The sequence below is a fragment of the Musca autumnalis genome, unplaced genomic scaffold, assembly GCF_047663935.1.
Source record: "Musca autumnalis isolate F117 unplaced genomic scaffold, ASM4766393v1 scaffold_2, whole genome shotgun sequence".
In the NCBI taxonomy this organism is placed as follows: domain Eukaryota; kingdom Metazoa; phylum Arthropoda; class Insecta; order Diptera; family Muscidae; genus Musca; species Musca autumnalis.
This window is the reverse complement of record NW_027411755.1, coordinates 253,784,401-253,799,794: the sequence shown is the minus strand read 5'-3', so window position 1 is coordinate 253,799,794 and position 15,394 is coordinate 253,784,401. Positions and strand designations below refer to the sequence as shown.

Genomic DNA, 15,394 nt, shown 5'->3' with positions numbered 1-15,394 from the left:
CTCTTTTACCGGATTGACCCGGCTGCCAACCCAGCATTATATGGTGCTACAACAACAACAACAACTATTTTTTACTATTTCGTTGCATAACTATACAACTCTGGTTTAGAGCTTTGATTTTACTGTCATTGTTATTGACAATACAATGTGAACCACCCTATTGACAACAACTGATCGTTGTTGAAAATGGAAAAGCCGGCAGGAGAGAATGATGGTTGGTATTTAATTTGGAAGTTTTAATGGATATTTTCAGTTAAAACGCATTCTTATTGTTCTTTCAGACAGTGGAAGCGTTAGCCTCTTGGTTATCGTTTTGGACACCAACCCATCGCAACGCATTGTACGTCAAAACCCCGATAATCTATCACAATGTTTGGATGCATGTTTGGCCTTTGGAAATGCCCATCTAATGCAAAAAGCGCAAAATAAATTGGCGGTAATCTCCTGTCATCATCATGCTACGTAAGCTATAAAAGTTTGAAATGTTTCCATTATTGTAATGATTGTTTTTCCCTAGAGATTTCTTGTATCCCATGCCCGTGAAACAGTTAGAGGTGCGCCAAGTCGATGGTCAATATGAGGTATTTAGTTTGGTGGAGAAAACTGTGAAACAACGTCTCAGTCACATTATCACAAATGCTCCCAAAATAACACAACCCAATGAAAGCCTTTTGGCGGGCAGTATGTCCATGGCTTTGTGTTATGTTGCAAGGGTAAGTTGTACAATATGGCATTTTTGGGCATAAGTTGAGTTTAAGGCCCGGTCCTGGATCTTTATAGTCCTTGTGGCCCTGAGTATAATGATATACATTTTGTCTTGAACAAGTCCATATTTCCCGAGAAATGGGCCTCTGAAATTACGAAAATTCTGTTGTTTCAAGGCCGACTACTCAAAAAATGTATAATTTGAAAGAAAATTTTCCCATTCCCGAGATGTGCACCTGACCGTAGAAGAAAGTCTGCTATTCGGAAAAAATGTAATTTAAAAGAAAAATTTTTTTCCCGTTCTCGGAACTTTGAAGGCCCATATTTCCAGAAGTATGGACTTGTGCAAGACAATATGTATATCATTATACTCAGGGCCACAAGCACTCCGGGACCAGGCCCTAAACTCGTCTTGTTCCCATTTTTGTAGTAATGAAATCTCGTAAAAAGTATTTCTATTGAACTTCCTCCACAGGTGCAACGAAATGCCCAGCCAGGAGTTAAAATACAATCCCGCATCTTGGTACTGACGGGCAGCAATGAATGTGCCTCCCAATACATGACCTACATGAATGTTTTCTTTACTGCACAAAAATTGGGTATCGTTATTGATGTTTGTGCTCTGGACAAGTCATTGAGTTTATTACAGCAGGGCTGTGACATTACGGGTGGACAATATTTACGTCTAACACAATTGGATGGTTTGCTTCAGTATTTGTTGTGGGTATTCTTGCCAGATCCTAAAACAAGACAAATGCTTGTGTTACCACCGCCAACTAAAGTGGATTATCGGGCAGCCTGTTTTTGTCACCGGGAAATGATTGACATTGGATATGTTTGCTCAGTGTGCCTGTCAAGTAAGTTGAAGAAAAAAATGTACTCAAAATTAACTCCATAAGAAAGTCGTCTAGTGGGCGAGAAGAGGAGAGAGGATGTTCGTCGGATTTTTATGAGAAAATGGCTGATAAAATTTTTTATGTTTTTAGCAAATGTGGAAAATTTTCTCCGATGACATCTTCTATAGCAGTTAACTCCGATAACTTCTTTTTATGGGAAAACTCATCTCCGAAGACCTTTAATAGGGAAAACTCACACCGGAGACACTTTCTATGGGAAAAGTCGTCACGGATGACATTTGACTATGTGAGAAGTCATCTAGGATGACAATTTCTATGGTAAAAGTCATCTTAGACGTCCAATTCTATGACAAAAGTGATCTCCGATAAACTTAGCTATGGGAGAAGTCATATCGGATGACCTTTTCTATGGGAAAAGGTAATCTTCGATGGACTCTTCTTTGGAGAAACCATCTCCGAAGACCTTTTCTTTGGGAGAAAACATCTCCGAAGACTTTTTCTATGGGAGAAGTCATCTCCGAAGACCTTTTCTAGATGATAAATCATATCCGATGACCTCTTTTATGGGAAAAGTAATCTCCAATGACCTTTCCTACAAGAGAAATCATCTCCGGTGACTTTTTATATGGGAGAAGTCATCTCTGATTACCTTTTCTATGGGAAAAGGAAATCTTTGATGGACTCTCCTTTGGAGAAACCATCTCCGAAGACCTTTTCTATGGGAGAAGTCATCTCCGAAGACCTTTTCTATGGGAAAAGTCATCTCCAATTATCTTTTCTAGATGAGAAATCATATCCGATGACCTCTTTTATGGGAAAACACATCTTCAATGACCTTTCCTACAAGAGAAATCATCTCCGGTGACTTTTTATACGGGAGAAGTCATCTCCGATGACCTTTTCTATGGAAAAACTCATCTCTGATTACCATTACGATGTCATTTTCTATGGGAGAAGCCATCTGCGGTGACCATTTTAATGAGAAAAATCATCTTCGGTCAGCATTTCTATGCTCATATCCAACCTTTTCTGTGGGAGAGGTCATCTCCGATGAAATTTTCTATGAGAGAAGTCATCTCCGATGACCTTTTCTATGGAAGAAGTCATCTACGAAAAACTTTTCCAGTCAACTCCTATGTCCCTTTTAAGGGAAAACTAAACTCCGATTACCTCTTCTATGGGAAAAGTTGTCCTCTTTGTAGGAAGTTTTCTTTAAGAGAAGCCAACTTTAATTAACTCTATTAATACTGAACGTTACTATTCAAATTTCTAAATCGATGTTGTTTTTTCCGTTTTATTTCCAGTATTCTGTAAATTTAGTCCCATCTGTACCACATGCCAGTAAGTATAACGATTGTGGTTTGATTTAATTCATTGCACTAATGTTTGCTCATTTTCCTTTTTAGCACCGTCTTCAAAGTTCCCGGTCCGCTACCACCCAAACCCAAGAAAAAGAAAAAAGTTTAATTTCCAAATAAGTTCTTTTAGAAGATTGAAGTTTTATTCAGTTCTTGTGATTTTACTAAAATACATTGGTCCAAAATTTGCTGGCAAATATGGCAAAACCATTTGTCCATATTTAAGACTTTTTGGATATTCAAAACGATAAATATCACTAAACAGTTGTGTTACAAAACTCAAATCTTTAACTATAAAAGTTAGGCCATCTTCGTTGAAGGCCTTCTGCAAAGCCATATGGACAACACCATCATTTTGCACTGGTGACAGCGAGCATGTGGAGTACATTAAACTACCACCTGGTTTTAGAAGGCGCAAACAATTTGCCAATATGCCTGCCTGTAATTCAGGTATCCTCAGCCTTTCCTTTACCCGCGTTGGCTTAAATATATTATTGTCATTCTCCATAAGGGAATGGCGATCATTTGTACATGGTACATCAACCAATATCTTATCATAGCTACCATAATCATCTAAATTACGGGCATCACATTGATTCAAAATCAATCTTTGTTGGTCCAGCCAACGTTCATCAAAATCGAATAAATATTCCTTCATAACTTTGCGTATACGATTTACACGTGATTCCATAACGTCGTTGCACACTAATTGTTCGGGATATAAGGTTTGCAACATTAGCAATGACTTGCCGCCGGGGGCGGCACACGCATCAAGCACTCGTTCTCCTGGTTTAACATTTAACAAAAGCGGTGGCAAAATTGATGCACCATCCATTAGATAATGTGACAAAACACCTGTAAAATTGAGGGGTAAGTAAGAAAAAATTTCAATTTTTGTTACTCAATAAACACGAACATACCTGTTAAACATTTATTTGGTGGCCGAAACTCGGAACAATTTCCCATCTCATATGTATACAAGGCAAGATTTTCGGGAAATGTAAAATCTTGTTCCAATTCAAATTGTAGCGGGAAATCAGCATTGGTTTGATAGTATTTATAATGGTCTGATTCGGGTATCCAATCTTCCATGCCCTTAATACTAGAAGCTGGTATAAAATCATATAAAGCTCCGGTACCATGTTCGGGATCAACAATACGTGTGTGATCAATGCTTACAGCAGCTTGGGTCACATTTGTTAGGGGAGCTTCCTTGTTTTGTTCTGGGCCAGTGGAGGTATTCGTTGTATTATAATCCAAATTTTCTGGTACTTGGGTTTCATTGGCATTTACGGGATAAATTGAATGAATTTCTTTATCCTTTTGTTTTTTGGTTATGGCATCCATTTTATCACCCACTTGGGAGTGTGTGATTTTTGCAGTTTCTAGCTGTTGTTGCGTCCCATTCTGTTGCCTTTCTTTGGCCAATTGTACCAATGCCCTTACATTGATGGCTCCTATTAAAGGCAAAAGAAGGCATGAATAGGGGAAGGTAAATTCTGAAAATGTGTCATGACGATGACTTTTCCTTATAGAAAAAAACATCGAAGATTAGATCTTCTATAAAAAATCCATCTTAGATTACTTTTCCTTTAGAAAAGTTCATGGACTTTTCCTGTTCAAGAGTTAACACTTGAGACTATAAACACATGCTTGTATTGGGAATAGTAATGTCTAATTCATATAACCCTTCTCGATTTATCTCCGAGAAAGTTGTCCTTACTTTCTTCGTTCTTTTTCTAGTTTCCCATTTAGAAACTTTTGCTTACCATCCATTTCCAAACGGCTACAGGTCTTCTCGTTGTCTCCAAAATTATTAACCATGGCAATGTATTTGTTTTCTGTCAACAATGCCGCTCGTATGTTTCTCCATCGTACACCAAATACTGACCCGTAGAAATCGTCAAAGTTTTCCAATGCTCTGTCGGTGTTATTTTTCTTTTTCTGTTGTATTGACCAACGCGTCTTACCACCTTTCCATCTTTGCGGCACTAGTAATAGATTTCGCGCTTTTAACATTGCTTCCAAATCGGCTTTAAAATAAAGTTGGCCAGTTTTATAACAAGTGCAGGCTCGTTTTCAGTGAAATGAGTCTCGTCAATTGATAAATGGGAACAGCTGATTTTTTGTTTAGAATGAGTAAGAAGAGGAATGTAAAATTTGAGAATGAGGTGAAAGAAGGAATGACATAGGCTGAGTACACACACTGCATCAAAAGATACATGCATCACAATTTTTTAGCGGTGTTGCAAAAAATAGTAGTGATAGAGGGAAAGAAAATGTACGAGAGCACTTTCAGATGAAATCGTACATTAATTGGTACTGTTGGTGCTTAGGTTTAAATAATTTAAAAAAATTACTAGAATTTTATATATGGTGAAAGGATAGAATTGGGATTTTGAAATTTGGTGTGAGTGTCACTGTTGATGTGTTTGGTATTAATATGAACGAATTTGAATTCGAATCGTCTTACAGGAACCCATATGCACCATTAGTTTTAGGCATGTTAGGAATCGAATTTTGTAATTTGAACAAAATTTTTATATTTTGCTTTATAAATTTTCAAAATATGAACGGGGTAAATAAAAAGTCTGTTTGCATCCCATTTTCTATATATAGCTTGAAATTCGATAAAAAAAAACTTTGTTTCCGACCATGGTAGAATCATTACAAGGTAGGGCATAGCAAACAGCTGATTACAATTTTTTCTATTGGTTTGCTTATTCTTTCAAATCAGTATACACAAATTGTGTATGTATGTTTATGGGTTTGAAAAATATGACAAAATATTGTATACATATTAAAATTCAGTCGAAATGAAAATGGTCGGAAACATGGTACAATAATTTGGAAGGTAGGTCAGGTTCGAACAAATTGTGAAAAACAAGGCCTGGGTGTGTTTGCTTATTCTGTCAGAATTACCATACTGAATATGCAACAGGTTGTACTGTTTATTTGATATTTTGGATCATTAACTAAAAACGCGTAAAATGAATGGGAGACTAAGTTTTCTTTATAGAGTTAGCTTCTGTATATGTTCAAAAGTTTGTTTCATCACAATGTTGTAATAAATACAAATAAAAAAATGTTGTAATAACAATTTTCATTTCGACTGAATTTTAATATGTATATAATATTTTGTCATATTTTTCAAAACCATAAACATACAGTGTTGTGCATATCAAAAGCAACAAATCTAGGATTTTGCAGTAATTCAATTTTTGGATCCGTTACAATTTTTAAAACTGTAATATATTGTGGCCAGTTGTTCTTTATTATGTACAGAGAGCTTCCAACAAGTTGTTTTTGTACTTTGTCGTTGGATGGGATAACAACAACAATAATAATGGCTGATCCTCGAGAACGGGGATTGCAAAACAAAAGCAACAATAGAATATTATTAATAATGGCAGTGTCATCGGTGTAAATTAGCTGTACATTTGACTGAAATTTGTCTTTTGGGCATGGTAGTGTCATTTTAGAAAGGATTTGCATTTGTTATCCTAACAGGGTTGCCACTTTCTACCACTTTTCCCATGGTCTGGGGAAAATCTCATAATACCCTCAAATGAAACATTTTTTCCCTCATACAAGCATTTAAATTTTAAAATATTCATTCGGAAAGTGCATTAATATCAACCGTTCTTTTGTTTGCCGCATAATAAAAAAGTTAAACAACCGAATAGTGGTAAATACGATACATCCTGGTGTAAACCCCTTGAGGCCATTGGCACGTTGTGGCTAGAAACGTTGGGGAATGAATATTTTAAAATTTAAATGTTTGTATGAGGGAAAAAATGTTTCATTTGAGGGTATTATGAGATTTTCCCCAGACCATGGGAAAAGTGGTAGAAAGTGGCAACCCTGTTAGGATAACAAATGCAAATCCTTTCTAAAATGACACTACCATGCCCCAAAAGACAAATTTCAGTCAAATGTACAGCTAATTTACACCGATGACACTGCCATTATTAATAATATTCTATTGTTGCTTTTGTTTTGCAATCCCCGTTCTCGAGGATCGGCCAATATTATTGTTGTTGTTATCCCATCCAACGACAAAGTACAAAAACAACTTGTTGGAAGCTCTCTGTACATAATAAAGAAAAACTGGCCACAATATATTACATTTTTAAAAATTGTAACGGATCCAAAAATTAAAGTACTGCAAAATCCTAGATTTGTTGCTTTTGATATGCACAACACTGTACATACACAATTTGTGTATACTGATTTGAAAGAATAAGCAAACCAATAGAAAAAATTGTAATCAGCTGTATGCTATGCCCTTCCTTGTAATGATTCTACCATGGTTTCCGACAGCAATGAAAACGATAGGCAGGCCATCCAACCCTACCAACCCTATTATGTTCTTTAAAAGAAGAAACAAAATAACAATTTTACATAGATTTCTTTGATAAAATTAGATGACTTCATCATACCAACGACTTTTTGAGAAAATTCCTTTTATTGTGGTAAAGTAGCGACAACCTTAAACAATGGAAAATGTAATAAAAACAAATTTAATTAATACATGGTTTAAAATATCCTGCTTCATATTGCGGACTTTTTCGAAGGTTCTTCATTTTAGCTTTTTGTAGATGGTTCCGTATGGTTCTTTCTGGAGCTTTATAATACACTGCAGCACTTTTTACTGTCATGTCATTCTTTTTACACGTTTCAAAAGCCATTTCGAGGGCTTTTTTTCTTTTTCAGCACCTGCTCCACCGGCTGCGGCTCCAGTACCGACGGCTCAGTTATCACCTGTTTGGCTTCTGATTAACGCAAAAGTTACACATGCCAGTAAATTGGTGCCAATTGAGTACATGTATTATACTCGAAAATGCCGAAAAAGTGTTCGACTGGCATGCAGTTTTCTTGTGTGTTTACACATGCCAGTGCAAGTTCAATTCCAAAATTATTTTAAGCCGCATATAACACACAAAATTGCATTATATTGCAGATTAAAAACACAATTCACAACATATTTTACTATTTTTATTTTATTTCGTTTTAAAAAGATTGTTTTCAGTCATGGTAGAACAAGAAAAGGTAGCAGCAATACCCAGCTGACTGAAGTGGGTTGTAGTGTTAGTGTCAAATTCCATTCGACATTTTATGTATTTATTTCTATGTTCGATGTATATTAGGGATATATATTTTTGAAGAACAAATTTATTCATCAGAAAAAAAAAAACTATTTCCCATAAAGACGGCTTCATATCATTGACATGTAACCTCCTCCAGGTCCGAACGACATGCCGCACACTAAAACACCGCTTATAGAGGCGGTACAATATTTGTTAATATGTGTGGTATTTTGTTAAACTTGAAAAGAATAAAGCCCTAATAAACATGTGCTTTTTTGTTTTCAAAAGCAAATGATTGAAACAGCTCCTCTTTTTTCAATGAATTACCAGCGACCCTAAACATTTTTGCAAGTATTCTACTTTCTGCGAGAAATTATGCATTTAGTGGAATGATATGGAAACATTCAAATTGAAAATCTAACGAGTTTTCATTCATGTTTTCCAAAATATTCAATCAAATGAGAAAAATTATTAGTTTTTTAAATTCCAATAATTTATAGACATTTCCTTGTTTTGTTTACATTTACGTTGACACTAAGGTTTACAAACAAAAACAAATTCCTTTGTGGTTGTTGTTCGAGTTGTATTTGTTGTAGTATTAACTTTACCTTGTATTTGTTCTACCATGGTTTTCAGTCATAAACATAATGAATCTGGTATTGCCGCCTTTTCAATATCGTATAATCCCAGAGGGGAAATTATTTATCAACCTATATTTGCATGAAAAACATCAAAATTATGTCTTTACTAACCACTAATATATTGCAGCTGCCAAGACGTATTATTTGTGTTTCCTAATCTTTTTGAAAATATGCATTAAATCTTTGCATTCTTAAAAGAAACAAAAATGTACATGGATTAAAAAAATAGTCTCGGCAACTCTATTTTTATTTTCGACATATCATTGGCAGCCAGCTCAAAATTTTGCTGGCATGAAAAATCTAGTGCCAGTGGAGTCGACAATTCAAAAAATGTAATTGTGGTAGTAAAATATTGTGTATGTATTGAATTTTTCGAACTGTCACTGGCATGTGTAACCCCCCGTTTACACATGCAAGTGACAGTTCGAAAAATACCAATACACTCACACATATTCACTGCCACACCAACTAACAACCTCACTGCCGACAAAATGTCCTTGTCAGTAATCAATGTAAGTGCTTTGAAAGTAACTTCAATTTTTTTCCGAACGTTTACACATGCAAGTGTCAGTTCGAAAAAATTTAAGTTTCGACTATAATATGTATACAGAACTGTCTGCAACTTACTTGCATGTGTAATCCTTGGGTAAAGGTTGGGTAAATTACAATCGAAGCATATGACATATGCATTTTACATATTTTCAATGCAAAAAAATATTTCGTATTATTGAAAGCTAATCGAAAAAGCAAAATTTAATCAAAAAATATAAATTTATTGTTACAATGATAGAATAGGAACGTAAAGGAGTCAAAAAAGATAAAATTTTCACTTTATGCGGGCCATACACTATGGGCATGCACGACAGCATTTGTAATAGTATTAGTAAATTTTGAAGTTTTTGTCAATGTATGTAGGAGTATTTTTAGCAGGATTGAAATCAAAATAGTTTTGATTTTGGAAATGAACCCCTTTCAATCCAATGAATTTTGTTTATTTTCCAAGTTACCAACAAAAAATTTTTGAAAACAACAAATATTATTTGTGAGGAAATTAAAGAAATTGGAAAACTTCAACCCAAAATCTAGTTTTTGAGGAAAATTCATCATTTTTGGAATATGGATTGAAGGAATGCCACACACTATTCAATCACACACGTACACAAGGGTTCATCGGTTGCTGTCCTGCATGCCCATAGTGTATGCCCGGCATTATTTTATTTTAATTTTCATTGTTTCTAAAAATGACACGTGGCAAGCCTATTTGCGAAGAAATTTGAATTTTACCCCCAGTTTTTGTAAAAATTTTTATTCTTCTCACACGAATTGTCAAATTTTGTAGATCGATTTACTCGCTTTAGCGCAAATGTAGAGCGCTGATTTTTAAATGAGGAATCCTTAACGATATATGGAACGGGTATACGAAAAATTAGATGTGTATATGATCTGGGGGCTGAGCTATGAATGCCTAAATTATTACGAATATAGACGAACGAACAAGAATATGTTACAAAAACAGGGGGTTAATCGTCGATAAATTCAAATCTGGAACGACATATGGACAGATTTCGACTGATCTTAAAACTCGAAGATCTACAATACAAAGTAAATATGAGAAAATAGAATATGAAAAATGATAATATGAAAAATGTGAAAATATTAAGAAATTTCAGCAATAATATTTCAAACCGAGGCCGGAATTCCAAAATAAGTTCTTGCGATGAAAGAGCTTAGGCAAATGTCATTAAACTAAACCGTAGAAACACTGTTCGAGATATAGCCATAAAGTGGTCTGAAGCAATAGGAAAGCCCTTACAACGTGAGTGGACCCACCTGCAAATGAAAAGGTTATAAGTTATATAAAGTAGGTTAAAGATTAAGCCGGTATTTCGAAGTCAACTTGATATTTTATATAATTTTTTGGGCCAAGGAAAAACCATTGCTTACAGCGCTTAAAATGAAATAAACTCCTATTATGGACTAAAAAGATACGATTTTGAGTACAATGGCAATGGTGATGTAAAAAAAAGCGTAGTACGTAAAAGCGCCGAGGCATACAGTAAAGTTTTCAGCTAGCGTTATGGTAAAGGGATGTATTTCTTCCAAAGGTGTTGGTCAGCTCTATTTCATAGATGGAGTCGTAAATGCAGAAAATATATAAAAATCCTGGAAGAAAATCTGATCGAAATTAGCAGACTGTGGGGAATATATATTTTAACAGGATGGTGTTTTTTCCGGTACTACTAAAAATACGAAATAGTGGCTTGAAGAAAATGGGATCGAGGTCCTGGATTGGCCATCCTCTTGTCCAGACCTTAATCCAATAGAAAATTTTTGGGCTAGTATGAAAAGAAAACTTCGAAATGAACCCAAAATGACTGTAACGGGTTAAAGTCCAAAATTCAGAAAATTTGGTACTCGATAACCCCAAAAGATTGTCAAAAGCTAGTCAGTACCACGCCAAAGTGGGACGAGACCGTTTTAAAAAACAGAGATGGCGTAACATAATTCTAACAGTGGTAATTAGTGACTGTACGAATTAATAGTGGTCGCAATATTTTGGTTTAAAGTAATGAACTTTCGTTTTTGTTTGGACCTTTTCTTTATATGTATTTTTATTAATATATGTCTAAAGAGAATAAAATTACCTTTAAGAATAATAAAAATTTGTTTGTGTAGTCATTATAGTTCTGAAGATATGCATATTTTAATATCACATTGTTGAAAAATGTTATGTGTACGAATTAATAGTGGTTAGGGCTCGTATAAGGAAAATCAAAGCTAAGACTCATGCTACCTTGTTTAAAGATAAAACTGGCAAAGAATTATGGACGGTGTTAAATGAATATGGCTTAGGCAAGAGTAAGACCGTGGTTGTTGCGGATGTTAATGAGTTAAATAATATGTTTTCGTCGTTTCAAGCCCCAGCTTCTGATACTTCGTCTAGGATGGATTATGGCAGTTTCAGTTTTCGATCCGTCACGCTGAGTGAAATGTTTGATGCATTTTCTGCAATAAAATCTAAGGCTGTGGAATCTGATGGTTTATCTTTGCGATTTCTTCGTCTTGTCTTTCCCTTTGTTGGCGTGCATATTTTGCGTCTTGTTAATACAATAATTATAACCTCAGCCTTCCCGGCCCTGTGGAAAATTGGGAAAATTATACCCATACAAAATGACGCTACAGGTAGTTATAGGCCAATTTCCATAATGCCTATTTTGTCAAAAATGGTGGAACGACTCCTAAAGGTTCAGATGATGGAACACATTACTGCTTCTAATTTACTTCATGACTGCCAAACAGGATTTCGACGAAATCGCAGTGCTACATCTTTGTTGGCAGGACTAACAGACTCTATAAGAACTGCAGTTAGTAATGGTGATTTATGTGTGCTTCTATCCCTAGATGTTGAGAAAGCTTTTGACCGGCTAAATCACTCGCTGCTGGTAAGAAAGCTCAATTCCTTCTATGGTTTCTCTAGTTCTGACTGTGGTCTTGTCGCATCCTATTTGCATTCTAGGTTTCAATATGTATCTTCAAATGGCGTTACTTCTAGTATGTATGTTGTCTGTCACAAGTGGTCTTCCTCAAGGTTCCGTCCTGGGTCCGTTATTGTTTATACTTTTTACAAATGACCTTTTTGAAGACATTTCCTCGTCTAATTGTAAACCATATGCGTTTGCGGACGATATACAACTATTGTTCAAATGTAACTCGATTTTCCTGATGTTTTCCAATCGGTTATTACTCACTCAACTTCAGTTTTACATGACTGGATGGTATTGAATAATCTGACCCTTAACACAGCTAAGACCAAAGCAATAAAATTTAGCCCTGATATGCCTGTTTCTATTCGGATAAGCAATATAGACATTGAGTTTGTTGATCATGTTAAGTGTTTGGGGGTTATAGTTGATAGAAGTTTAAAATTTTCTCAGCATATTAATTCAATTGTGTCTAAAGTAAATTTTCTCTTAAGAAAACTTTATAATGCAGAGCTTTCCCTGTCTTTAGAGCTTAAGAAGAAGTTGGCGCATGCTTTGGTCATGCCTGTCATTTTGTATTGTGTTGAGGTCTATTCAGGAACATTAGCATGTGTATTCAGGAAAATTCAGTTGGTGTTTAATCGTTTGATTCGTTTCGTTTATGCTTTGAATGTTCGTCAGCATGTAACGCCCTATATTTGTGATTTTATTGGTTGCAAGTTTTTAGATTTCGTATCTTTGCGTTGTATGCTTCACTTTTTTAAAGTAATGAAATGTCAAACTCCATTGTTTTCGAGATCAGTAAGGAATCCACAAATAGGATTACCAAAATTAAACTCGTTGCTTGAGAGGTCGTTTCTAGTAAGAGTTGCAAGAACGTTCAATTCATTGCCTATCGGGTTAAGATACTTTCATTTATTGCCAAGTACATACAAACGTAAGCTCTGTGTGTATTTTGAAACAGCCCCACCTATAATGTAATTAGTTATTCATCTCCCTATTTACATGATTGTGATTCTGCCTGTTGCAGTTTCCTTAGTAGTCTTCCATTCTGTCAGTGTGTTTTTATACTATGTTTTATTTATTTTATTTTTTTTCTATTTTTTACATTAATAACTTTTAAATTAATATTTCTATTTTATGAATTTAATTGAGTAGTCCTTTTAATCCTTTTCCCTGTTCAAAATTGTATTTATACATAATTTTAATTGTTAGGATTTATGCTCAAATTCCGTAATTTTATTGTTATTTATATGTAATGATGTGAGCTATTGCTGCTTGTTGTGTTTTATTAATTATATACCGATACTTTCACTAGTGGAAAGTAGTTGTGTATTGAAGTTTCTATATGTTTTTTTTATTGTGCCTATCTTGAGCATCTCTCTGATTAGTTTTTTTTCTGTTAAGTTAAATATGCTGTTGTTTTGTCAATTTCTTAAATGAGGTCTTCGGACTTGGAATTGGAAAGAATAAATAAATATTAAAATGTTACTGAACAAAATTCCTTCAGTAAAAATTATAGGTTCTCAGTAATAAAAATTTAAAAAAATTAAAAAAAAACTTCAGCAAAAATTTGTGTAAAAAAACAACATTCAGTAATAATTTGTAATAATTATTACAAATTATCGAGTACGCAGACACACTTAACGTTTTTGCTTACAATTTGTCTGTTTAAAATTCTCTTCAGACAAGTCAATAAAATAGAGAAATGTATAACCACAGCCACAACATTCAAAATACCGGAAATCGGGAGGTACCGTTCTATGGGGGCTATATGGAGACGTGGACCTATACCGACAAATTTAAGATGGATTGCCTCCCGGAAATCGGGAGGTACCGTTGTATGGGCGCTATATGAAGACGTGGACATATACCGACAAATTTCAGATGGATTGCTTTACACCCTCAAGGAAGTCCTTATACCAAATTTCAGCCATTTCGAAGGGATATTGAGGCCACAACCTTCAAAATACCGGAAATCGGGAGGTACCATTCTATGGGGGCTATATGAATACGTGGACCTATACCGACAAATTTCAACTGGAAAGTTTTATATACCCAACGAAGACTTAATAACAAATTTCAACCATTTCGGTAGGATACTGAGGGCACACCCTTCAAAATACCGGAAATCGGGAGGTACTGTTCTATGGGAGCTATATGAAGATCTATACCGACAAATTTCAGGTAGAAAGTTATATACTCTCAAGGAAGACTAAATACCAAGTTTCGTTAATTTCGGTGGGATATTAAGGCCAAAAACTTCAAAATACAGGAGCTACCGTACTATGGGGGCTATATGAAGACTTGGACCTGTACCCACAAATTTCAAGTCAAAAGTTTTATACCCCAACGAAGACTAAATACCAAATTTCAGACATTTCGGTGGGATACTTAGGCCACAAATCCTTGAATATGGTTTTGCATATGCTCATTTTATGCAAATATGTCAAAATATGCAAGATATGCAAAAATGTCTGGGCCTAGTTCGTTTTATTTTGTGATAAAACTAGTTTCTGTCTAATCACATTTTCTGGACGACCATCTACCTTCGAAGCCACTGTCGTCATTTTAAGTGGTGACGGTGGTGAAATGTTTAGTTCGCTAGATTGTGAGATTATGCCACTGTCGTCATTGTTAAGTGGTGGTGGTGAAACGTTTAGCAAGCTAGGTTCGGACCTGTTGGTATCATCCAATCCATTCAACCCATCACAATTGGAACCATCAAAAGCAAGTTTTCGTGATGTTGAGGAGGGTATGGAGGGTCTTTCTCCTTCAAACATTTGAAGTTGAGAAAAAGAGCAGCTTTCTGTTGAAACATTAGCTTTATTGACAAATTTCAATAAATAGCCGGTTTCAGTTGAAACTCTCGCTTTATTATCGAGTTTCAATAAGGAGCAGGCTTGTGTTGCAACATCATGATCCAAATCTGAAAAGTGGGCAGAGTATTAGTTCGATTGGTCAACTGCAGCGTGTTAAAAATAGTCCTGTTCCTTTACGTGCCTCAGGTTACCAGTTTTTGTTCCAATTTTTACCCGCAAAGTGTTCCATTACTTTAAGAAGCGTACAATTTATATGATAACAGTTCGCCCCTTTTGCCATTTTTTGCCACTGTTACCATTTTTAAAAGTAAAGGAACAGACCATTTGCAAATGTCTAGAAAGTAAACAGTGAATGACGTATCGTAAAACAAAATTTTACATAATGTTGCATATTTTAAGGCGGAAGTTGAAATTTCTCCTTTTAAGCATTGAAAAATTA

The 15,394-nt window shown here is 35.1% G+C and overlaps 2 protein-coding genes across 2 annotated transcripts; one reads left to right on the top strand and one right to left on the bottom strand.

Moving 5' to 3' along the window:
- The first annotated feature begins 111 nt into the window (after positions 1-111).
- Positions 112-3,172, top strand: Tfb4 (transcription factor B4). Its single transcript, XM_073971484.1, has 6 exons — positions 112-214; positions 282-462; positions 518-713; positions 1,181-1,562; positions 2,867-2,903; positions 2,969-3,172. Exons 1-6 carry the CDS (start codon positions 187-189, stop codon positions 3,027-3,029), a joined length of 885 nt encoding a protein of 294 aa, XP_073827585.1. The 5' UTR covers positions 112-186; the 3' UTR covers positions 3,030-3,172.
- Positions 3,025-5,034, bottom strand: l(2)10685 (5-methylcytosine rRNA methyltransferase l(2)10685). The gene is made up of 3 exons (XM_073971483.1): positions 4,690-5,034; positions 3,841-4,377; positions 3,025-3,775 (listed from the first exon to the last, which is right to left on the bottom strand). Exons 1-3 carry the CDS (start codon positions 4,937-4,939, stop codon positions 3,063-3,065), a joined length of 1,500 nt encoding a protein of 499 aa, XP_073827584.1. The 5' UTR covers positions 4,940-5,034; the 3' UTR covers positions 3,025-3,062.
- Positions 5,035-15,394: the final 10,360 nt, after the last annotated feature.

Coding starts and splice junctions, on each gene's coding strand:
- Tfb4 (XM_073971484.1), top strand. CDS start 187: ATGGAAAAGCCGGCAGGAGAGAATGATG. Junction 463..517: donor TCCTGTCATCATCATGCTAC/GTAAGCTATAAA, acceptor GTTTTTCCCTAG/AGATTTCTTGTATCCCATGC. Junction 1,563..2,866: donor TTGCTCAGTGTGCCTGTCAA/GTAAGTTGAAGA, acceptor TTTTATTTCCAG/TATTCTGTAAATTTAGTCCC.